Raw genomic sequence first — 25000 nt, 5'->3', positions numbered from 1 at the left:
GTTATTCACCATAACTCCAATCACTACTGCTGTACACCGTTATAACAAGTGTGTGTGTGTCTCTCTGTGTCTGTGTGTATATATGTGTGTGTCTGGTGTGTGTGTGTGTGTAGAGCATCACTCACAGCTTATCTTCTTCTAGCTCGTAGTCCATGGTGTCTGAGAACGTCAGGTTACAGCAGGTCTGTGTCACAAACCTGCACCATCACAATAACAGTCAGGAACAAACACAAGACCTCTGAAAAGCTAGCAGGCAAATTTACAGCACTGACATTAATCCTCCATAACAGTCATGTAGTTGTGTCTGAGCCACTAACTAACCCTTATACACTAATACTAGTGATGTAGTTGTGTCTGAGCCACTAACTAACCCTTATACACTAATACTAGTGATGTAGTTGTGTCTGAGCCACTAACTAACCCTTATACACTAATACTAGTGATGTAGTTGTGTCTGAGCCACTAACCCTTATACACTAATACTAGTGATATAGTTGTGTATGAGCCACTAACTAACCCTATATACTAACACTAGTCATGTAGTTATATACTAAATAACCCTAGTGATGTAGTTATATACTAACCCTAACACTAACCCTAGTGATGTAGTTATATACTAACTAACCCTAACACTAACCCTAGTGATGTAGTTATATACTAACTAACCCTAACCCTAGTGATGTAGTTATATACTAACCCTAACACTAACCCTAGTGATGTAGTTATATACTAACTAACCCTAACACTAACCCTAGTGATGTAGTTATATACTAACTAACCCTAACACTAACCCTAGTGATGTAGTTATATACTAACTAACCCTAACACTAACCCTAGTGATGTAGGTATATACTAACCCTAACACTAACACTAACCCTAGTGATGTAGTTATATACTAACTAACCCTAACACTAACCCTAGTGATGTAGTTATATACTAACTAACCCTAACACTAACCCTAGTGATGTAGTTATATACTAACTAACCCTAACACTAACCCTAGTGATGTAGTTATATACTAACCCTAACACTAACCCTAACACTAACCCTAGTGATGTGGTTATATACTAACTAACCCTAACACTAACCCTAGTGATGTAGTTATATACTAACTAACCCTAACCCTAGTGATGTAGTTATATACTAACCCTAACACTAACCCTAGTGATGTAGTTATATACTAACTAACCCTAACACTAACCCTAGTGATGTAGTTATATACTAACTAACCCTAACACTAACCCTAGTGATGTAGTTATATACTAACCCTAACACTAACCCTAGTGATGTAGTTATATACTAACCCTAACACTAACCCTAGTGATGTAGTTATATACTAACTAACCCTAACACTAACCCTAGTGATGTAGTTATATACTAACCCTAACACTAACCCTAACACTAACCCTAGTGATGTAGTTATATACTAACCCTAACACTAACCCTAACACTAACCCTAGTGATGTAGTTATATACTAACCCTAACACTAACCCTAGTGATGTAGTTATATACTAACTAACCCCAACACTAACCCTAGTGATGTAGTTATATACTAACCCTAACACTAACCCTAGTGATGTAGTTATATACTAACCCTAACACTAACCCTAGTGATGTAGTTATATACTAACCCTAACACTAACCCTAGTGATGTAGTTATATACTAACCCTAACACTAACCCTAGTGATGTAGTTATATACTAACCCTAACACTAACCCTAGTGATGTAGTTATATACTAACCCTAACACTAACCCTAGTGATGTAGTTATATACTAACCCTAACACTAACCCTAGTGATGTAGTTGATCATGTTTATATCTGTTCTTTAGCACATGAACTAGTTATATAGACGTCATTAAACCTGCTGTACTGTTGCTGCTCGTTATAAACACTTACCGTATAAACGCTTCCTGAACACAAAGTAACTTCTGTGTCTTCTTTTTATCGGCAGTCGGAAACGCGTTTAGTTTAGAATTAATAATAAAAACAGAGATTACAAATGTTCCATCTTTCTCTCTCTCTGACGTGTACCTGCAGACTGCGTCACTTCCGGCCGGTCACCGGAAACACCACCTACTCATGTACACTATCGGTATATATCAGTTTTTCTTGTTTAATTTCTATCACTGAATAAACTTTAAATAATTTGTTATAAACGATTAAAAATCTATAGCTAAATATTTCAGACTGTCTAGTCATCTCCCTAATGTTGTTATTATTAATCTTTAATATTCACTTATTGTATAACTAGTTTTTATTTTATTACAGTAATTTTATTGTTATTTTGTATTATTTATTTATTCACTGAATTTTATTCACTTTTCAAAACATTTCATTATATATTTCATATAGTTCATTCTCCTTATTATTCGCCTATTATATAACTTAATATATATATTACTTCCTTTTGTTTTTATATCTGTATTTTCTCTACATTTTGAAGCTCTTTGATTTATTTATTTATTTATTTATTTATTTATTTATTTATTTATTTATTATTATTATTATTATTATTATTATTATTATTATTGTTATTATTATCCATGATTTCACCGTATGATTCATTCACCTGCTTTAACTCCAGATAATAAACTACACACAATTTTCCAGTTATACATAATACACAATGTTTAATACACAATGTTTAATACACAGTGTTAATACACAATGTTTAATACACAGTGTTTAATACACAATGTTTAATACACAGTGTTTAATACACAATGTTTAATACACAGTGTTTAATACACAATGTTTAATACACAATGTTTAATACACAGTGTTTAATACACAATGTTTAATACACAATGTTTAATACACAATGTTTAATACACAGTGTTTAATACACAGTGTTTAATACACAATGTTTAATACACAGTGTTTAATACACAGTGTTAATACACAATGTTTAATACACAGTGTTTAATACACAGTGTTTAATACACAATGTTTAATACACAGTGTTTAATACACAATGTTTAATACACAATGTTTAATACACAGTGTTTGATACACAGTGTTTGATACACAGTGTTTATACACAATGTTTAATACACAGTGTTTAATACACAATGTTTAATACACAGTGTTTAATACACAGTGTTTAATACACAATGTTTAATACACAGTGTTTGATACACAGTGTTTGATACACAGTGTTTGATACACAATGTTTGATACACAGTGTTTAATTCAGTGTTTAATACACAGTGTTTAATACACAATGTTTAATACACAGTGTTTAATACACAATGTTTAATACACAGTGTTTAATACACAGTGTTTAATACACAATGTTTAATACACAGTGTTTAATACACAATGTTTAATACACAGTGTTTAATACACAATGTTTAATACACAATGTTTAATACACAATGTTTAATACACAGTGTTTAATACACAATGTTTAATACACAGTGTTTAATACACAGTGTTTAATACACAATGTTTAATACACAGTGTTTAATACACAAAGTTTAATACACAGTGTTTAATACACAATGTTTAATACACAATGTTTAATACACAATGTTTAATACACAGTGTTTGATACACAGTGTTTGATACACAGTGTTTATACACAATGTTTAATACACAGTGTTTAATACACAATGTTTAATACACAATGTTTAATACACAAGGTTTTACTTTAAAAAGAAAAGATATCATTTTTTAAGAAAACTGAAATATAGACAAATTAAATAATGGCTTTTACACTATTTGGTCAGAGCGAGAGGAAGATTTTTATATTTTTGATTTTGACTACAAAAATGTATCAGGTTTTTTAGCCCTACTTCACAAAAATGAAGAACAATGAATGCAGATGAGTAATGTTTTTATGTTTGTAAGCGCTTTACAAAGCTATTGTAAAGTTTATTGTTATATATTATATTGTAATTGTACAGTGCTATCATAGTTTTCAGGCAGGTACCTTGTTTATATGTACATACAAATGCACAGTAAAACAATCTAAAAACATTATTATACAATCACATCCAGCTTCAGTCTCATTAATACAGGTCTAATGGTGTGTTCAGGTCATGTAGAATGGGGACAGTGGGGTATATATATGTATATGAGAGTATGAGAATAAATCTATAGGATGTTCACCAAGCACATGTCCAGTTAAACAACGTTAATTAATGTATAAACAGTGTACTGTGTAAAGGTCTTAAATACATGTAAAGAAACGCTCTAAAGTCAAGATGCCCTGAATATTAGGTGTGAAAGCATGAGGACTTATATCGATTGTGTAATATATTAATATCTTCAACAATTCTGTAGCAATTGTGTTGGAAAAGTAATGTTTAAAAAATTTTATAATCTTTTTGTGATCCAATAATTCAGAATAGTACAAAGAAAAATCAAGGGACAAAACACTTATTTTCTAATATACATCTTTTATTTTATACAACAATTCTTAAAATATGTGCATGCAAAAGACAACGTGTAATATTCTTATGTAGTTCACAGACAGAGGCGTATTAAGTAAGTCACAAATTCATCAAGATTTCAATCTACAGTAGAATTAAAAATGTGAAATAGTTAAATATCGTACTGGTGAAAATAACAAAAATGAACACATCAACAGGAAAATGAATGAAAAACACCAAATAGACCATAAAATAATGAAAGGTACTAAGTACACCTTGTGGTCACCTTAAGTACCTCAAGGCTTTTCCTGATTTTTGAGTCATACTGTAATTTGAATGTGAGGTTTTCTTTAAGGTTTATTTACATTTTTTTAGCTTCATTTGTTCTTTCTATTCAATTGTTATTATTATTTCTCTCACATTATGTGTAGCTGTTCCAGTTATGGTCTTGAGGCACTAATTAAATATATGACATACTATTATAACTCACTTAAGCTCTCAATGGCTCTGTCTTTAGTGATTTTCCTCCATTCGTGAGGGATCTCTCCATTCCCTGTGAATTTTTTCTTGTAGTGCTTTTCCAGGTCTTCCTGAAACCTGCACACGAACCACTTCCAGTAGGGCACCTCAGAGGTGTCAGGGCTGATGTTCCACTTAGCATATTCTCCACCTGCTTTTCTGTACTCTTTAAAAGCAAACACACCATCAGCCGTGCGGAAGAACATGTTACTAGTAACAGCAGATGTGCAGAAATCAACTCCAAGATTTTCTGAAAACATGAAAGACCATCCATTAATCCCACAGTTGCGATGGAAACGGACACTGTGATCTCCGTCATGATCCTCCATTGTGTTGGTGCAGATGGCATTGCAGAATGGACACTGAACCCAGCAGCATCGACAGAGATGTTCAGTCAGAACTGTTTGTGGGTTCTTCTGAAACATTTCCTGTTTGAGGTCAGAGATGTTTTCAAGTTCACTGCATAACTTTGTCATGGTGTCAGTCAGGCCTTTATTTACAACCTCTTGAAGAAAGCCAAGGTCTGTAATTTCTTTCTGCTCAAGACATGACTCTTCTTTAAACTGAAGCTCATCTTTCAGCTCTTTGGAGAAGTTCTCCAGCCACATGTCAATGTTTCCATTTCTTTTAGTCACATCTTCTGTTGCTTTATTGACAGCGTCCATCACACATCTTCCCTTTGACTTTATGTTAGTTTTAATATTCTCCAGAACCTCCTGATGTTTGTCTTTAAGCAGGTATTTATTTACTTCCTTAGTAATAAATTGATTGAAATGTTGTTTGGATTTGTGAAGGTATTCAACATAGTTCTGGAAGTTTTCCTCTTCTGCTAGTGAGGTCAGAATGTGTTTTTCCAGATTTGACCTGTTTCCACTGAATGCGGGAATGTCACCTTTCATTTTCTCAGCTACATCAATAGCAGTTTGGTCGTACGCTGCCTGCAGTATAGATGGCTGAAGTTTATCCACAATGAAGTCACCAAACACTGTTGTTGAGGTCGCACCATTATAATAGTTCTTGAAGATGTTGAAGTACTGAGACTTCTGTTTTTTCAGGTAGAGTCTGACATTATTAGCTTCCTTAAATTTATTGTGAAGGTCATTGAATTGGTTAGCTACAAGGCTGCACACACAGAGACACAGATCCACTGTGAATTCCTTCTTAAGTGTATATTTGGAGGACTGACTTTGGTGGACTTTTACTTGGTTTTTAATGGAGGTTATTATTTCTGGGATGTAGATCTGACTGTATCCCTGTTCTGCAATGGGTTTCCTCTGAATTTCTTCTTCAGTGTCTTTGATCACTTTCCCAATCAGTGCTCTAAATAATTTGTTATCCTCAGAGCTTAGACTGATGGCTCTGAAGTTCTCTTCAAGTTGAATGTTTCCAACTGCATGAATAAGTGCACCAGGGCTTTCATCTCCTTCCTCCATGTGTTCCTGTGGTTGTAGATGTTCCTGAGGAGGCTCTTGTTTGTTTAGAATGATATAGACGGAAAAATCTCCGATGGATTCAAACGTTTTGTATGCAGCCTTATTCTGTCGCTCACAGATAAGGTTTACCTCATAACTTTCAGACAGTGTCTGTATTACATCTCCCCAGATATCAATGTTGTCAAATGAAGGTACATCTTCTGTCAACTCCTTGACCCACTTGTCCCAGACATCTTCGAATTCTGTTCTGAGTGTATTTTCATCAGTTTCTTTACATTTTAGACGTTTTGCTAGGTCTTTGCTCTGTTTATAAAGCTTTTTTTCCCTCACAATTTTTTCTTGGTCTATCTTTTCTCTTGCAATTTTCAGGGATGCAACTTTCTCTAACTTTTTCTTTGTTCCTTTTACAAGGTCAATGTAAAGATCCAAAATTTTTCTCTCAAATCTTTCACGCCACTGGATCAAAGTTTCTTTATTTTTGTCTTCATCAAAGAACTTTGCAGTTGATTTTTCCACACCTAACTTTGTGTCTTTCATGTCAGACATGATGTCGTTTTCATCAATCCTTGGGTTCTTTTCATTGTTGACTCTGTTAAGCAGTTTGTTCTCGGTTCTCAACATGGCTCTCCTAAGGTTCCAGGTCCACTCACAGTATTCATACTCTAGTTTTCTGTACACTGCGATCTCTAAAGAGTTTTTGAAGCTAAAGACAAAGTTTTCATTCAGCAGTGCATTCCATAAATTGTTTAAATGGGATTTAAATTGTGAAAGACTTATTATATGATCTGTCTTAATATTTGAGAAGATGTTTCTCTTTAGCTCATCAATATTTTCACTGTATGATGGGTTTGGTGGTGCCATGGGTGGACTGCCCTCCCAGAGCTGTGCAAAGTACCTAACATCACTTTGCACATCAAACTTAATTATATCACTAAAACACTGAGCATCACAGTCTTCTTCTTTAGCTGCTAGCTTGGTCATGTCATCCAGTCTTTCCTGTAAGCATCTCCTTCCTTCTTCATTTTTCTCTCCAGCAGTGATTTCTGCAACATTCTGATGGATAAACATGCATCTAGGATTCAGTCGGACCTTCTTCATCCTCAGGAAGGCCTGAACAACAATCTGAAGGATGTCCTGCATCTCAGCAGGGTTCTCACCAAAGATGTTGATCATGGTCAGGTTTCCAAGACCAACAACGAATGTGGCGAGTTCATTGTCATGATGTTGAGTGGATGTTCCTGTGAGCTCAAGTGCTCGAAGTCCTTCAGTATCCACAACTAGGATGTAATCAAACTTCAGCTCTTCCTTCATCTCCTCTGACACTCTGACCAGCTGCATGAAGGCTCCTCTGGTGCACCTTCCAGCACTGACAGCAAACTGGAGTCCAAACATGGCATTCAGCATGGTGGATTTCCCAGAGCTCTGAATCCCCAAAACTGACAGCACAAACACTCTCTGATCCCCCAGGACCTTCACAAGTTCATCTAGAACTGCTGAAACCCAGATCAGAGGAACATGAGAAGCATCTCCATCCATCAGCTCCAGTGGATATCCACAGAGCATGATATCTGCTCCAAGCTTAGGAAGGCAGAGGAAATCTCCTCTTGAAGCTCCTGCCTTGTGAGTTTGTACAGAAATGAATGACTCGTATATCTGACTCATCTCCCTGAGGAAGTGTTCCAAACCCAAGGCTCCGGTCTTCAGCTGTTTTGTTTTGTCCTGACGTTGTGAATCCCTGAGTCCAGAGAGTTCATCTGTGGTGTAGTTGTCAAGCAGGATTACAAGCCATTTCAGAAAATAGTCTTTATAATTTGTGTCTGATGAATTCAGAGTGTCGATAAACATCTTCATGACTTTTGTAACTCCACACTCATTCTGTTGCTTACGGATCGTCTTCATTTCAGTTTGTTTTTCACACCTTTTCATTTCTATTTTTGTTCCATGCAGTCGATGTAATTCTTTGTTTTTCTTGCACCAGTCATGCCACAGTTTCCCCTGACAGGGCAGATGTTCTTCCTTCATTTCAGACAGCTGCAATCCATGGAATAACTTTGTAATTTGTGATGCTACGTTTTTCCCCTTCTGACATTTATCATCTTCCTCATCTGTTCTGATGTTTCTGCTCGCAGCCACATTTTCAAGTCTGAATTTGGGAGCTAAAGCAAGACACTTTTTGAGGGTGTTTCTGAGATCTTCAGATATATCTGACTGATTTCTCTGTTTAAGACCAATTTTAAATTTCTGCTTTTTATTCCCAGTTACACGTGAATTACTGTTGGTGAATAAGCAAATTAGTGGCTTTTGGTTTTTGCAAAGATTTTTTAGTATTGTGTTATCCTTTTGTTCAGATAAAAGTACAACATTCACTGAGGACATTTCAGTCAGGACTTCCAGTTGCTCTTTATTAGCTTCTGCATCACCATGGAGATTACAGAACGCCACACAGTCAGAGAAACAATCCGTTTCCTTCCCTGATGGGAAGCACCATGTGATCTCCACCACTCCATCCATCAGGAGCCGGTTTCTGCTGCTTCCAGGACAATCTCGGTGGAAGAATGTGTGATGTTTCTCGTTAATCAAGTTGTTCATCAACTGAGACTTGGATGAAGATACAGAACCGAACCTGAAAAAAGCCACCATTGGAGTTTCAGCCATAGAAACTGGCATAGTTTTGTTGATAACTTTTCTTGCGGAGTCAGTGGTCTTCCAGCTTTTTATGATTTGGCGAAAAGTCCAGAGAGGAAACTCGATCTTTCTGGTGAGGAGATTGGGCACCAGCAGAGGCAGAGCGTACTGACACTGAGCTAGTTTAGTCACTATGAGCTGCTTTAGGAAATGATCGGAGCAGTGGAACACCGCCATCTGGACATCCATGGGGTGAACAGGATATCTATTGTTTACGGGATCAGAAGTTAATGTGGAGTCTGCATCAAGAAGAAATGAAAAGCTGTCCTCCTGATCATCATCCACTTGGTCTGGTGACACCTCATCCTCTTCCCTGGTTTGTTTAACAACTGTAATGTATCTTGCCTTGTAGTTCACCATCAGCAGCTTTTGCAGAAAAAGTAAATGTAATGAAGGTTCTTGGTGTTGTGATGGTTTATTTATTTGAAGAATATCTGCAGGTTTTAACAGAAGGTTGTGATTTCCCAACACTCTTGAAAAGAGTTCTTTCAGTTCTTCAGAAATATCTGGTCTGCAGTCTGCGGCATTACGTTCTGGTGTTTTTTCCTGTCAGACAAAATATTACCTGTATGTTTAATCAGTGGTCACCAAAGTTGGCAGAGAGTGTACAGAACAAATAAAAGTTTATTATTGTGTAAATTAGCCACATGATTTATATTAATGTGTGGAGCTTGTGGACAATTTCTGGAGCTACTCACGTTTGGCTGTTTTGTTGGATCTTCTTTGAGTTCCACTTCTTCTTGCAGCAGAGGCCTATTTAAGGCTAAGAACACAAACATGTTATGAAGTAAGCTCTAAACATGAAACACTCAAAGTGCCACGTTTCCAACAAATGAGTTGTTCAGACTAAATAAATATCACTGTACAAAGTGAAAAGCTCTTAGTATTTAGCATAGTATTAGCTACAGGCTCTTACCAGGCCGATTCTTAATGAAAACCTTCTCAAATCAGTGATTATTATGCCCAGTGTTATAGATTTACCAAAGTACTACAGTATGTTTGTACAGGAAATGGTCTAAAGCAATACTGCTATAAACATTTGGTCACTTTTCTAAATGAAGGAATTTAAAGCTGCAGCTTTGCCTCAAACAGCACAAACATTCAGTCATGTGTGAGCTTGTGGATGTGGAAGAGGGCAAAGATCACTTTAATCCCTGAGTTACACTGCCCTCTGTCTCAGCATGAGCAGCAGGTTAAACTGATGTGGAATAAAGCCTGTGTTTGCTCCACCCTCATTAGCTGGTACATTTACATTTCCAGCATTTAGCAGATGCCCTTATCCAGAGCAACTTACATTTAATACAATTGAGCGTTAAGGGCCTTGCTCAGGGGCCCAGCAGTGGCAGCTTGGTGGACCTGGGATTCAAACTCACAACCTTCTGATTGGTTGTCCAACACTTTAAGCACTAGGCCACCACATCCCCTGAGGTTGAGGTTTAGCTAGTGTTTGGGAAATGTCAAGACCAAACTGGGTAGAAATTCATTCTATAAAAGTTAGATGTTAGAACAAGAATATTATTAGTGTGAAGTATGTAAATAGTGTTGATACTGTAATATCATATACCTCTTTGGCCTGTGAAGGTTGTGTTGTAGATCTCAGCAGTGTAGCAGCTCTGCTTGCTCTCAGAGATCTCCATCTTCTCCAGCAAGGTTCTCATTTCTGATTGGTTGTTCATGCTCTTGCTGCATGTGTGGTACCTGCCACCACACTGCCGCATCAGATGCTCTAGAACAGTGTTTTTCTTTAGATCATCTATAATGGTGTCACACTCCTCCTCTCTCTCATAAGTGAACAGAATCATCACAAAGGGAAGAGCACCTTCTCCAAACGTCTTCTTCAGCCACTCGAGCCCCATTTTATTAGTGTCTGTTAACCGGTGCAGCTGAAGCACAAAGATGAAAGCGTGGATTTCATTTTCACTGATGAGTTTACTGGTGAACTGACGCATGGTGTTTGGGGAGAATTCGGTCTCTTCCCAGCCGAGAATATTGATGACAGAAACATTACGTCCTGAGACCATTCTTTTTATCGGGACAATCTGAGAGAACTCTAAAATGGGTTCATCCTGTCCAAGTAGTATATTATCAGGTCCAAAGTGGACTGCAGACATGTTTCCAAACAGCACAATATTGACACTGAACTCCTGTTGGGCTAAAATACAATAAAAACAATGCTGTTATAATCCTGCAGACGCAGGCCAGTAAACACCAGTTATTAAATTCTTACCCATTTTACTGGCTGATGGAACACTAGGACTTGATGGTACAGATGTTCTTTTTCCTTCTGTATGCTTGTTAACTCATGTCATGTTTTCTTCTTTTACTGGGTTCACTGTGAATAAAGATATGAAATTAGGACTAAATAAGGAGACATAGCTAACCTTCAGTTAGTTCAGTAATTAAATATAAACACTGGACCATTAGAGCCTCCAGTGTCTCAAACAGGATTGAGCTAAAGCTGCTTTCCAAATCTACAGAGACACAAATTTCATTCATTCATTCATTCATTCATCTTCTACCGCTTATCCGAACTACCTCGGGTCACGGGGAGCCTGTGCCTATCTCAAGCGTCATCGGGCATCAAGACAGGATACACCCTGGACGGAGTGCCAACCCATCACAGGGCACACACACACACACACACACTCTCATTCACTCACACAATCACACACTACGGACAATTTTCCAGAGATGCCAATCAACCTACCATGCATGTCTTTGGACCGGGGGAGGAAACCGGAGTACCCGGAGGAAACCCCTGAGGCACGGGGAGAACATGCAAACTCCACACACACAAGGGGGAGGCGGGAATCGAACCCCCAACCCTGGAGGTGTGAGGCCAACGTACTAACCACTAAGCCACCGTGCCCCCAGAGACACAAATTTACGTGCGACAATTATTCCGAGCCAAAATGGACATATTTACTCCTTATTCAGTTGATCCACAGTGATGTTTTTGTACAAGTGTTATAAATGTTGTAAAGAATGGTAAAGGAACTAAAGTCAGACCCAAACAACACTGAAAAACACAAAATAGCTGCTCGCTTTAATCACTGACTCATCCTCAACCCACATCCTCACCAAAACACACACGAGGGCTAGCTATCATGTGACCTGGAGAATTTGTCACTATTTTATTTAAATAAATAAAAATAGAAATTCAAAAAGATGGTCAGGTGAATCAAGTGGAAAATAATCTGCTTTTTATACTGAACCGCAAAAAAAACCTCTAAATCACTCGACACACAACAGTCAAAAACCAAAAGGTCCAAAATGAGTCAACAGCTGGGCAATTGGGGCTAAATTCCCATGTAGGACTTCAGTACAGTACAGTGACAGTGTGGAGAGATGAGTGAGAGAAACAGATACAGGACAACAGCAGCCTCATCACCAGAGAGTCTGAACATCTGTAACTTTAACAATATATTATTAAATATTAACCAGTAACGTTTATTACACATTAATGAACTGTTTCTATTTCCACAGCTGTATAAATGAATAAGATTCTATTTTATTCTGCCTTTTGTTCCACAATAACACGTCCTGCTGGAGCTCCAAATGATTAAACCACATTCATAAATAAATAAATAAAAGAAGTTTCAGTGTTTTTGTTGGCATTTATAAGACACAGGAGACGTAAGAGATATAACAGATAAACCCTTATTAGGGAATAAAACAGATAGATTTATCAGTAAACCAGCTGAAATGTCATCACTACAGATTACAGAACAATATAAATGTTTAATAAATGAATGAATTAAAACTCCAACCTTGTGTTGTCTGTTCCTGGTGTTATTAAGTCTGTAGTAAAGTGAAACCTGTTCTGTGTTTTTTGTGTAAGAACTGAGTCACTTCCCTGAAATCACGTGACACAAAACAACATGTCTTAGTCTCCACCACTGCAGAATGTGAAGGCTGAAGTAGGAGCAGAAAACTGTAATGGACAACAACAACAACAACAACAACAAAAAGACTAGTATAGAACATAATCTAAAACTGTACACAGTGTAAACACTAACCAGTCTAACTGCACACACACACGCGCGCACACACGCACACGCAGGGACGCAAACACACACGCACACACACACAAACACGCGCGCGCGCCCGCGTGCACAAACACACACACACACACTGCTCCAATAAACTTAGACACGGTATGTAACACAAAACTCACAAAATCATTAAAGTAAATTAAACAAACAAGAAAAGAAGAAAGTCAGTAAGGTGAGTGAGTGTGTGCCCCCTGGTGGTGTGTGAGGGGTAGTTCATCCTGGCCTGGACAAAATAAATCTATCTAACTAATAAATCTATAATATGTTCTGTTATCTACCTTTATTACTGAGAGTCCTTTACTGTCTGAGCTCAACACACCTGTATTTCAGTTAAACATTTACCAGTGGTCACACACAGACACACACACACACACACACATACACACACACTGTGCTGCTGGAGAAAGGAGAGAATAATGAGGTGGAGACATTGTGCGTGTGTGTGTGTGTGTGTGTGCATGTGTGTGCATGTGTGTGTGTGTGTGTGTGAGAACAGTGCAGTTCCACACAGGAGTGTTTTTTCTCTTCCAGCCTGGACGATGAGCGGTAAGAGCTGAACACTGCACTCCTTAAACACTTTTTAACACTTTACATTAAACACATTTCTGCTCTGGATTAACACTTACACTGTTGGACAAATCATAAGCCTTAAATCTACTGCATTATTAAACATTTACAATAATACAATGTTGATTTAAACAGTTCACAATGCAGGTGTTTATTAATGACTGGTGTTTGTATTGATGGTGTTTGTGTTTACTGGATACAGGAGCTGGTTAGAGATATTCACATTAGATGTAATTAAGATAGAAAGTGTTGAATTAACATCTTCTGTATCGGCTTAACACCATAGTGTTCATTCATTAGTGTATATATGAACTTTTAACTAGTCTTATAATTGAGTTACATAAAGAGTTGTTACTGTGTGTTGGATTATATGTAGCTGGACACAAATAAACACTACAACACTGAAGGTGTTAATGATAATGTCTTATTAATTCAACACTGTAAATGTTCAGATTTCTTTCAAGAGGTTCTTAAGCTCTGGTTCTTCTTTTACTTTCTTTTATAGATTTTACTGAACCATCTGTTACAGTGTTGAGTTACCTCTTAAATGTAAATTAGACTCTTGAAGTGTTGAGTTTTAGTGTTCAGTCTTGTAGTGTTGAGTTAAGTGTAATAATATGAATGTCATTATTTCAGTCCTGTTGTTTTAATCAGTCAGAGAGTACAAAGTTTACCTCAGTCTCTATCGCTGGTATTGAGGTGAGCGTCTGGACACTGTGGGATTAGTGAAGAGAGTGTTTGTGTGTGTTTGTGTGTATTTGTGTGTGTGTCTGTGTGTGTTTGCGTGTGTCTGTGTGTGTGTCTGTGTGTGTGTTTGTGTGTGTGTTTGTATGTGTTTGTGTCTGTGTGTGTTTGTGTGTGTTTGCGTGTGTGTGTTTGCGTGTGTGTGTGTCTGTGTGTTTGTGTGTGTTTGCGTATGTGTCTGTGTGTGTGTTTGCGTGTGTGTGTGTGTTTGTGTGTCTGTGTGTGTGTTTGTGTGTGTGTGCCTGTGTGTGTTTGTGTGTTTGTGTGTTTGCGTGTGTGTGTCTGTGTGTGTTTGTGTGTGAGTTTATCATTGGTCATGGGATCTTAACAAACGGGGCTCTGTGTGTGTTGTTATTTGTGGTGTTTGTGTACAATGGATTTACAGAAGTGTTTGTGTATAATGTTTGCTGGGTGTTTGTCCCACTGTGCCCCAGACCTCACACCATATACCCCCCCTCCCCGTCTCACTGATGTTTATCAGGTGGTGAATAATTCAGGCTCAGACGGCCAGGTTTACATTCCTGAACACTGAAACATTGCTGTAGGATCTTTAGAACCCACCGAATTCTTCTTTACACACAAACACACACACACACACACACACACACACACACAGTGCTGGGATGAGCCCAAAACTGTCTCTACAGTGAATGCACAGATTGTAGCTTCTGCTCTTTACTATAATGCTGTGTTTATTCACCCAGACAAGCAGGAACATGCTGATATTCCTGTAATGCCTCCAGCTCTGATTTTTACCCTCACTGTGACTGTCTGCTGGTGCAGGTGGGAATGAGTGGGCGGGGCAGTGTGATGTTCCCCCTGAGGAATCTCCATGGAGTGAGGAGGCATGTGAGGAGATGTGGGAACGTGTGGAGGGAGTGAGGCACAAACTGACTCGAATCCTGAACCCAGCTAAAGTCACTCCGTATCTGCGCCAGTGTAAAGTCATCGATGAACAGGACGAGGATGAAGTGCTCAACTCCACACAGCTTCCTCTACGCATCAGCAAGGCTGGTCAGAGCAACTGCCCCTACTATCCCCACCTCACCTAACTGATCCATCTCTCCCTCACATTACTGCCACCCCTCACCAAAATACCCCAGATGACCATTATACTACTGCCCCTCTCCTGTCAGCCATTAATTTCTTACTTTGTATTTCCTGTAAAAGAACATTCGGTGTGATTTGATATTTGTGTGTGTGTGTGTGTGTCCTTGCAGGTCGTTTATTGGACATCTTGAGGGGGCGTGGTCAGCGTGGACTACAGGCATTCATGGAGTCTCTAGAATTTTACCATCCAGAACAGTACACACAACTGACGGGTCAGCAGGCCACACAGCGCTGCTCCATGATGCTCGGTGTGTGTTTGTGTGTATGTGTGTTTGTGTGTATGTATGTTTGTGTGTATGTATGTCTACATTTATATCTTATTGTCTTTTCCAATAAGCTGAAGTTTGTATGTCTGTGTGTAGATGAGGAAGGTCATGAAGGTCTAACCCAGTTCCTGCTGTTAGAGGTGCGAAAGTTACGAGAGCAGTTGCGTAACAGTCGCATGTGTGAGAGGCATCTATCACAGCGCTGCCATGTAGCTGAGGACGAGCGAAGCAGAGCAGAAAAAAGATACCAGGAACTCAGAGAGGAGCACAGCCAGCTAGAGAGGTGTAGACACACACACACTCACACTCACACACACACACACACACACACACACACACACACGAATACATACACACTCCATTCCTTTTACCATCTGACGGTGATCTACAGACACTCCAGTTCTTTTGTGTTTTGTAGAGTCCCTGTTTAGGCATTATCTCAGACTCATATACGATTTGAGATTTGTGTGTGTGTGTTTATGTGTGTGTGTGTATGTGTGTGTGAGACAGGCTGAGGCAGGACTGTGAGGCAGGAGTAAGGGAGATGGGTCGGCTGAAGGAGAGGCTTTTAGAGCAGGCAGTAAAATATTCACGAGTTCTAGAAGAACAACGCAACGCCTCCACCCGAGAAAGAGAGTTACTCTCACAGGTATCACTCACACACACACACACACACACACACACACACACACACACACACACACACACACACACAGCTTAGTCTTTCCTGCTACTAATCAGCAATGTGAACCTTGTGGTTTAGACCAGAAAAACAGACTGAAAAAGAATGACCTTTAATCAGGAGGACACACTGATGATGTACAGAGTGACAGGTTCTGAGTAAATGTCCAGTGTCTCTAGTCGAGCAGTAGGAGTGTCATAGCTAAAGACTCCTCCTCTGTGTGTTAGATCGAACAACTGAAGAAGAGCACTGACAGAGGATCTGCCCACTCATCGTCAATCACAAGGAAGAGTGGAGTGTCTGTGAGTGTGTGTGGTGCCCCTGCTGGTCAGGAAGTGGTACTGCAACACACAGATTCACTGACCGAGCGCATCAGTGATACACAGGTGTGGAGATTTCAGACATTTATAAATATATAACTTATCAATGTATCAAAGCCAAGGTTTCAGTGTGTGTGTGTGTGTGTGTGTTTAGGCACTGCTGGATATTCTTCATCAGGACCGTAGGGAAGCAGCAGAACAGAGGAAGGAGCTCTGTGGTACCATTATCAGACTACAGGGGGAGCTGGAGAGTGCTGAGGCCATTAGGGGAAAGGTGAGGAGACATAAACTCTTAGTCACACACACACACACACACACACACACACACACACACACACACACACACACACACTTCATCTTTAGTGTTCTCACAGTCACAGATAATTTAATGTGTTTTTGAACATCATCATTTTCTTTTTTCCTGAGATTCATTACACAGGATTGTTGTTATTTATCAAGTTGTGTGTGCGTATGTGTGTTTGTGTTTGTGCCTGTGTGTGTTTGTGTGTGTATGTGTTTGTGTGTTTGTGTGTATGTGTTTGTGTGTGTGTGTGTTTGTGTATATGTGTGTGTGTTTGTGTATATGTGTGTGTGTGTTTGTGTATATGTGTGTGTGTGTTTGTGTATATGTGTGTGTGTTTGTGTATATGTGTGTGTTTGTGTGTGTGTGTGTGTTTGTGTGTGTGTGTGTGTGTATGTGTGTTGTGTGTGTGTGTTTGTGTGTGTGTGTGTTTGTGTGTGTGTGTGTGTGTGTTTGTGTGTGTGTGTGTGTGTGTGTGTGTGTGTTTGTGTGTGTGTTGTGTGTGTGTGTTTGTTTGTGTGTGTGTGTGTGTGTGTTTGTGTGTGTGTATGTGTGTTGTGTGTGTGTGTTTGTGTGTTTGTGTATGTGTGTGTGTGTGTGTGTGTGTTTGTGTATATGTGTGTGTGTTTGTGTGTGTGTGTTTGTGTATATGTGTGTGTTTGTGTGTGTGTGTGTGTGTTTGTGTGTGTGTGTGTGTGTGTATGTGTGTTGTGTGTGTGTGTTTGTGTGTGTGTGTGTGTGTTTGTGTGTGTGTGTGTGTCAGCTGGAGGCTCAGTGTGAACAGTTACAGTTGAGGTTACAGACCCTGCAGCTGGACTGGGAAGAGGAGCAGAAGAGAAGTTTGTCTTACTTCAATCAGATCATGGAGCTGGAGCGAGAGAGAGACCAGGTATCTCCATCATCATCCTCATTCTCACCTGCATGTTCCTGTCATTAATAATAGGCCATGTGGTAAAGACTGTTTTTTACTTTACCCAATCAGCAGCATTGTGTGTGTGTGTGTGTGTGTGTGTGTGTGACCTCGCTGTGGGTTTCCTTTAGCTTCTGGTTTAACAGCTCATATCATTCTCTCTTGCTCCAATAATATTTAGACTCGGATTCCAGTCATAAAGAAAAGTAAAATTGATAAAACACAATAGAGGGTAAGAACCAGGGGTAAGAACCAGAGGGTAAGAACCAGAGGGTAAGAACCTCTCTAGTATAAAAACACCACACACACTATTAGTCATCATCAGAGTTTTCACTGTTCACTTTAGTGATCAGTTTCTTTAAAGGAAAGATTTCCACATCAATAAAAGCTCCTTCCTTTCTAAAATGTTTGATATTGTGTAGAAACTGTTTACGCTCAGGGGGAAACTCCTCTACTGACACGTTCTTCTGCCATTTAGTCAGTTTATAAAATCTTTAATGTCCTCAGCTGTAAACACCATTTAACTGTTCCTCTTGGGAATAAACATTTAACACAGAGTCTGACACACATTTCTGTCAAGAGTCTGATTCTCTTTTTCACCCGTTTCTTTCCTTGTCCGTTAGCTTTCTTTTTCCTTTTTGTTGGTACATTAAACGTGGGCTCATACACCATCTCCACGTCTCCCCCGTCCCCCTGCACTGGTGTAGCGGGTGGTGTTTCCAGGCGGTTGCTCTGCACCTCTGTGCCTCCCTCTGCCAGCACAGGCAGCTCCAGCACTGCACCAGAAGCCACTGGGCTTTTCTCTGTGCTGTTCAGACACACAGCTTCTCACCGTGTAGAGTAAATGTGAATCAACTGATTAAAAGCAAATACTTTCATCTACCTTCTGACCTTCCACCACTCTGTGTGTGTGTGTGTGTGTGTGTGTGTGTGTGTGTGTGTGTTAGGCTCTGTGCAGTCGGGACAGTCTGCAGCTGGAGTTCACTGACTGTCTGCTGGACAAGAACCGTCTGCGTAAATGTATCACTGAGCTTCAGGAGCGAGTGGAGCAGCTGCACAGAGAGCTGGAGAGAGAGAAGGGCAAGAACCATGAACACACACACACACAGAGCTGCAGTCACGGAGTAAGTTAACATGCGCACACACACACACACACACACACACACACACACACACAGAGCTGCAGTCACGGAGTAAGTTAACATGTGCGCGCACACACACACACACACACACACAGAGCTGCAGTCACGGAGTAAGTTAACACACACACACACATACACACACACAGAGCTGCAGTCACGGAGTAAGTTAACACACACACATACACACGCACAGAGCTGCAGTCATGGAGTAAGTTAACACACACACACACACATACATACACACACACACAGAGCTGCAGTCACGGAGTAAGTTAACACACACATACACACACACAGAGCTGCAGTCACGGAGTAAGTTAACACACACACACACAGAGCTGCAGTCACAGAGTAAGTTAACACACAAACCACACACACTCACACACACACACACACAGAGCTGCAGTCACGGAGTAAGTTAACACACACTCACATTCATACACATATATACACACACACACACACACACACACACACAGTAGCACTGTCACGGAGTAAGTTTGATGTATGATTATCTTATTATTTTGGCGTGTGTGTGTGTGCATACAGTCTCACCTGTCACTGCTCAGTGAGGAGTGTTTTGGGCCGTGCTGTTCACTCAGTCTAACTTCCTACAACAGCACACAGCTGCTCAATAAGGTTTCTCTCTCTACCTCACACACACACACACACACACACACACACACACAATGTGTTAATATTATATACTGTGTTATAGATTGTTGTTATGTACTGTTACAGTCTCCCTCTAATGGTCAGAACAGTGAACACTCAGAGGGTAAGAAGCTCACTGCAACTCTCTCACACACACACACACACACACACACACACATACACACATGTATGTGTGCAGTGCAGGTTTAACAGAACTTAGTGCAGGGGAACAGAACTTAGTGCAGGTTTAACAGAACTTAGTGCAGGGGAACAGAACTTAGTGCAGGTTTAACAGAACTTAGTGCAGGTTTAACAGAACCTAGTGCAGGTTTAACAGAACTTAGTGCAGGGGAACAGAACTTAGTGCAGGTTTAACAGAACTTAGTGCAGGGGAACAGAACTTAGTGCAGGGGAACAGAACTTAGTGCAGGGGAACAGAACTTAGTGCAGGGGAACAGAACTGTCACCATCAAGGCCTGATTTTAGAGTCTGTTTGTACTGTTTGTTAAGGAGGTCATTTATAATGCAGAGGATCAGGAATAATGTTAGAACCAGAGGGAACTGGTTGTTAACTATAGAGAGCATAAAGAAGATCTGAGTGATGAAGATTCTCACCATGATGAAGAATAATCCCCTGAGTGATGTTCTGAACACACACCTAACACACTTTATCTCCTGTTCCTCTCAAAGATTCCCACCACAGCTCAGAGGAGAACCTGCACAGTCCAGTGAGTATCTCACACACACACACACATACACACACACAGACATGCACACACACACATATTCACACACACACATACACACACACACACACAGACGCACACACACTCACATACACACATTCACACACACAGACACACACAGACAGGCACACACACACACTCACACACACACACATATTCACACACACACATTCACACACATGCACGCACACACACACAGAATCCATATTATGTTTTTTTGATGTTCTTGGTTTGTGTGTGAAGTTAAACAGAGCTAAGGAGATAAACCGACTCTCCACCTTCCCGTTCCCTCCTCACATTAACTCCATCAGCCGACGAGTCAACACTGAGTATGTCTCTGTCTCTCTCTCACTCTCTCACACACACACACACACACACAGAGACTCACACATAAACAAACAAATTCCATTAACTTCAATTTTATGAAAAATTTGAGTTCCTGTGATGTAAAAAAAATGACATGCCAGTGACCTACGAGTTCAATTTCAGGTTTGATTTGGATTCATGGGGCAGTGACGAAACAGAGAACATCACAGGTTCTGATTTGGCTGGTGAGTGAGTGTGTGTGTGTGTGTGTGAGTGAGTGTGTTAGTGAGTGTGTCTGTATGTGTTAGTGAGTGTGTGAGTGAGTGAGTGTGTGAGTGAGTGTGTGAGTGAGTGTGTGAGTGAGTGTGTGAGTGAGTGTGTGAGTGAGTGTGTTAGTGAGTGTGTCTGTATGTGTTAGTGAGTGTGTGAGTGAGTGTGTGAGTGAGTGTGTGAGTGAGTGTGCGAGTGAGTGTGCGAGTGAGTGTGCGAGTGAGTGTGCGAGATGTTTTAGTGTCATAAATGTTTCTGTCAACGTGTTAGCAATAAAAATGCAGATATTTTTCTCTTGGGTGTTTTTTCTTTCTTTGGTGTGTGTGTGTGTGTGTGTGTGTGTGTGTGTGTGTGTGTGTGTGTGTGTGTATAGACACTGAATCATCACTGTGGGATTCATGCAGTTCTCTACAGTCCTACTTTGTTCCTCTTGATCCATCCAACCTGCTACCAAATGCTCAACAAACACTGAAGTGAGTACACACATACACACACATATACACACACATACACACACACACACACACACACACATATACACACACACACACACATATACACACACATACACATATAAACACATACACACACACACATACACACATACACACATACACACACATACACATACACACACATACACATATAAACACATACACACACACATACACACACACACATACACACATACACACACACCTACACACACACACACGTACACTCACACACACACACACACACACACACACACACACACTTCCTCTATCTACACTGAACAAAATTATAAACACTTCAGTTTTGCCCCCATGAGCTGAACTCAAAGATCTGAGACTTTTTCTATGTAAACAAAAGGCCGATTTCTCTCAAATATTGTTGACAAATCTGTGTAAGTCTGTGTTAGTGAGCACTTCTCCTTAGCTGAGAATCCATCCACCTCACAGGTGTTATATCACGATGCTGATTAGACAGTATGATTATTACACAGATGTGCTTTAGGCTGGTCACAATAAAAGGCCCCTCTATAATGTGTAGTTTTTATCACACAGCACAAAGCCACAGATGCCCCAGGTTTTGATGGAGCCTGAAATCGACACGGTGACTGCAGGAATGTCCACCAGAGCTGTTGGTCATTAATTTAATCTTCATTTCTATACCGTAAGACGTCTCCAAAAGCGTGTCAGAGAATTTGGCAGTACATCCGACCGGCCTCACAGCCACAGACCGTGTGTAACTACACCAGCCCAGGACCTCCACATCCATCCAGCATCTTCACCTGTAAGATCGTCTGAAACCAGCCACCCGACAGCTGCTGCAACAATCGGTTTGCATAACCAAAGAATTTCTGCACAAACTGTCAGAAACCGTCTCAGGGAAGCTCATCTACATACTCGTCGTCCTCGTCAGGGTCTCGACCTGACTGCAGTTTGTCGTCGTTACCGAATTGAGTGGCCAAATGCTCACATATGATGGGGTCTGGGTCTGGAGACGTGTTCTCTTCATGGATGAATCCTGGTTTTTACTGTACAGGGCAGATGGCAGACAGCGTGTATGGCGTCATGTGGGTGAGCGGTTTGCTGAGGTGGGGTTATGGTACGGGCAGGTGTATGTTATGGACAACGAACACAGGTGCATTTTATTGATGGCATTTTGAATGCACAGAGATACCATGACTAGATCCTGAGGCCCATAGTTGTGTCATTTATGCAGGACCGTCACCTCAGATGCAGCCATGCTGCAAGGATCTGTACACAATTCCTGGAAGCTGAACCCATCCCAGTTCTTGCATGGCCAGCGTCCTCACCGGACAGGTCACCCACTGAGCATGTTTGGGATGTATAACGACAGCGTGTACCAGTTCCTGCCAATATCCAGCAACGTCGCACAGCCATTGAAGAGGATTGGAGCAACATTCCACAGGTCACAATCAACAACCTGATCAACAGTGAAGGAGATGTGTTGTACTGCGTGGGGCTAATGGTGTAAACACCAGATACTGACTGGTTTAAGGACCCCCAATACAGTAAAACTGCACATGTGGCCTTTTATTGTGACCAGCCTAAAGCACATCTGTGTAATAATCATACTGTCTAATCAGCATCATGATATAACACCTGTGAGGTGGATGGATTCTCAGCTAAGGAGAAGTGCTCACTAACACAGACTTACACAGATTTGTCAACAATATTTGAGAGAAATCGGCCTTTTGTTTACATAGAAAAAGTCTCAGATCTTTGAGTTCAGCTCATGGGGGCAAAACTGAAGTGTTTATAATTTTGTTCAGTGTATATTTGGAGCTGTACAGAACGTTCAGTGTATATTTGGAGCTGTACAGAACGTTCAGTGTATATTTGGAGCCGTACAGAACGTTCAGTGTATATTTGGAGCTGTACAGAACGTTCAGTGTATATTTGGAGCTGTACAGAACGTTCAGTGTATATTTGGAGCCGTACAGAACGTTCAGTGTATATTTGGAGCAGACCGTGCTGATGTAACAGCTTTCCTCTATCTATCTCTTTCAGATCAGAGCCTTCACCTTCCTCTCCACCCAGTAGCACAAGTCTGGCTGATGACATCACAGTTGTCGGGGGCAACCGCACAGGTATCTTTGTGCAGACGGTGAGAGTGGGGTCAGCAGCTGAGAGGTGTGGCCTCAGAGAGGGGAGTGAGCTAATAGAGGTGAGGGAGAGAAGGTATGTGTGTGTGTGTGTTTGTGTGTGTGTTAACTCTGTGTGTGTGTGTGTGTGTGTGTGTGTGTGTGTGTTAACTCTGTGTGTGTATGTGTGTTTATGTGTGTGTGTTAACTCTGTGTGTGTGTGTGTGTGTTAACTCTGTGTGTGTATGTGTGTGTGTGTTTGTATGTGTTAACTCTGTGTGTGTGTGTGTGTGTGTGTGTGTGTTAACTGTGTGTGTGTGTGTTAACTCTGTGTGTGTGTGTTTGTATGTGCTAACTCTGTGTGTGTTTGTATGTGTTAACTCTGTGTGTGTGTGTTAACTCTGTGTGTGTGTTTGTATGTGTTAACTCTGTATGTGTGTGTTAACTCTGTGTCTGTATGTGTTAACTTTGTGTGTGTGTGTATGTGTTAACTCTGTGTGTGTGTGTGTTAACTCTGTGTGTGTGTTTGTATGTGTTAACTCTGTGTGTGTTAACTCTGTGTGTGTGTGTTAACTCTGTGTGTGTGTGTGTTAACTCTGTGTGTGTGTGTGTGTGTGTGTGTGTGTGTGTTAACTCTTTGTGTGTGTGTGTGTGTTAACTCTTTGTGTGTGTGTGTGTGTTAACTCTGTGTGTGTGTGTTAACTCTGTGTGTGTGTGTGTGTGTTAACTCTGTGTGTGTGTGTGTGTTAACTCTGTGTGTGTTAACTCTGTGTGTGTGTGTGTGTTAACTCTGTGTGTGTGTGTGTGTTAACTCTGTGTGTGTGTGTGTGTTAACTCTGTGTGTGTGTGTGTGTTAACTCTGTGTGTGTGTGTTAACTCTGTGTGTGTGTTGAGTTGGAGGAGGTGATGTTTTCAGGAGGTGGTGTTGATCTGACTCAGTGTACATCAGAAGTTGCTCACTTTACTCTTCAGTGTTGGACAGAACCGTCGTCCCTTAAACACAGAGTTAATGAAGAAGGTGAGATCCTGCTTCTTTATCTGGTCTTTAGTTTGTAGTCTTTTACTCTTAGTCTTTAGTTTGTAGTCTTTTACTCTTAGTCTTTAGTTTGTAGTCTTTTATTCTTGGTCTTTAGTTTGTAGTCTTTTACTCTTAGTCTTTAGTTTGTAGTCTTTTATTCTTGGTCTTTAGTTTGTAGTCTTTTACTCTTAGTCTTTAGTTTGTAGTCTTTTACTCTTGGTCTTTAGTTTGTAGTCTTTTATTCTTGGTCTTTAGTTTGTAGTCTTTTACTCTTAGTCTTTAGTTTGTAGTCTTTTACTC

At 40.2% G+C, this 25000-nt stretch overlaps 3 protein-coding genes across 5 annotated transcripts in view; 1 reads left to right on the top strand and 2 right to left on the bottom strand.

Moving 5' to 3' along the window:
• Window positions 1–4703, bottom strand: part of pick1 (protein interacting with prkca 1) — a 14859-nt gene extending 10156 nt beyond the window's left edge. Inside the window, exons 1-3 of the mRNA XM_060864780.1 lie at window positions 4675–4703; window positions 1900–2049; window positions 126–197 (exon numbers count right to left, since the gene is read on the bottom strand). Of these exons, the coding sequence (XP_060720763.1) occupies window positions 126–197; window positions 1900–2049; window positions 4675–4703 (251 nt within the window). The remainder of the gene's footprint in view (window positions 1–125; window positions 198–1899; window positions 2050–4674) is intronic.
• LOC132842466 (interferon-induced very large GTPase 1-like) lies at window positions 3719–13194 on the bottom strand. Of its 2 annotated transcripts, none has more exons than XM_060865180.1 (5): window positions 12787–13194; window positions 11244–11348; window positions 10581–11168; window positions 9715–9779; window positions 3719–9562 (listed from the first exon to the last, which is right to left on the bottom strand). In XM_060865180.1, exons 2-5 carry the CDS (start codon window positions 11245–11247, stop codon window positions 4859–4861), a joined length of 5361 nt encoding a protein of 1786 aa, XP_060721163.1. In that variant the 5' UTR covers window positions 11248–11348; window positions 12787–13194; the 3' UTR covers window positions 3719–4858. The 2 variants fall into 2 exon arrangements, with proteins under 2 accessions (XP_060721163.1, XP_060721164.1); XM_060865181.1 differs by lacking the exon at window positions 12787–13194 and adding an exon at window positions 11552–11570.
• A 311-nt stretch (window positions 13195–13505) lies between these two features.
• zmp:0000000896 (caspase recruitment domain-containing protein 10) overlaps window positions 13506–25000 on the top strand; it is a 17541-nt gene continuing 6046 nt past the window's right edge. For both annotated transcript variants that reach the window (XM_060865191.1, XM_060865192.1), the window contains exons 1-17: window positions 13506–13617; window positions 15166–15396; window positions 15603–15740; window positions 15855–16041; window positions 16269–16407; window positions 16668–16826; window positions 16915–17034; window positions 17825–17950; window positions 18919–19095; window positions 19663–19752; window positions 19855–19891; window positions 20458–20495; window positions 20757–20842; window positions 21003–21064; window positions 21463–21562; window positions 23609–23765; window positions 24577–24700. In XM_060865191.1, coding sequence (XP_060721174.1) covers window positions 13530–13617; window positions 15166–15396; window positions 15603–15740; window positions 15855–16041; window positions 16269–16407; window positions 16668–16826; window positions 16915–17034; window positions 17825–17950; window positions 18919–19095; window positions 19663–19752; window positions 19855–19891; window positions 20458–20495; window positions 20757–20842; window positions 21003–21064; window positions 21463–21562; window positions 23609–23765; window positions 24577–24700 — 2059 coding nt within the window. In that variant the 5' untranslated portion in view covers window positions 13506–13529. The remainder of the gene's footprint in view (window positions 13618–15165; window positions 15397–15602; window positions 15741–15854; window positions 16042–16268; window positions 16408–16667; window positions 16827–16914; window positions 17035–17824; window positions 17951–18918; window positions 19096–19662; window positions 19753–19854; window positions 19892–20457; window positions 20496–20756; window positions 20843–21002; window positions 21065–21462; window positions 21563–23608; window positions 23766–24576; window positions 24701–25000) is intronic.

This window comes from Tachysurus vachellii, chromosome 3, assembly GCF_030014155.1.
Source record: "Tachysurus vachellii isolate PV-2020 chromosome 3, HZAU_Pvac_v1, whole genome shotgun sequence".
Taxonomy (NCBI): domain Eukaryota; kingdom Metazoa; phylum Chordata; class Actinopteri; order Siluriformes; family Bagridae; genus Tachysurus; species Tachysurus vachellii.
The sequence above is the reverse complement of the archived record's forward strand: the minus strand, read 5'-3'. Positions and strand labels throughout refer to the sequence as shown.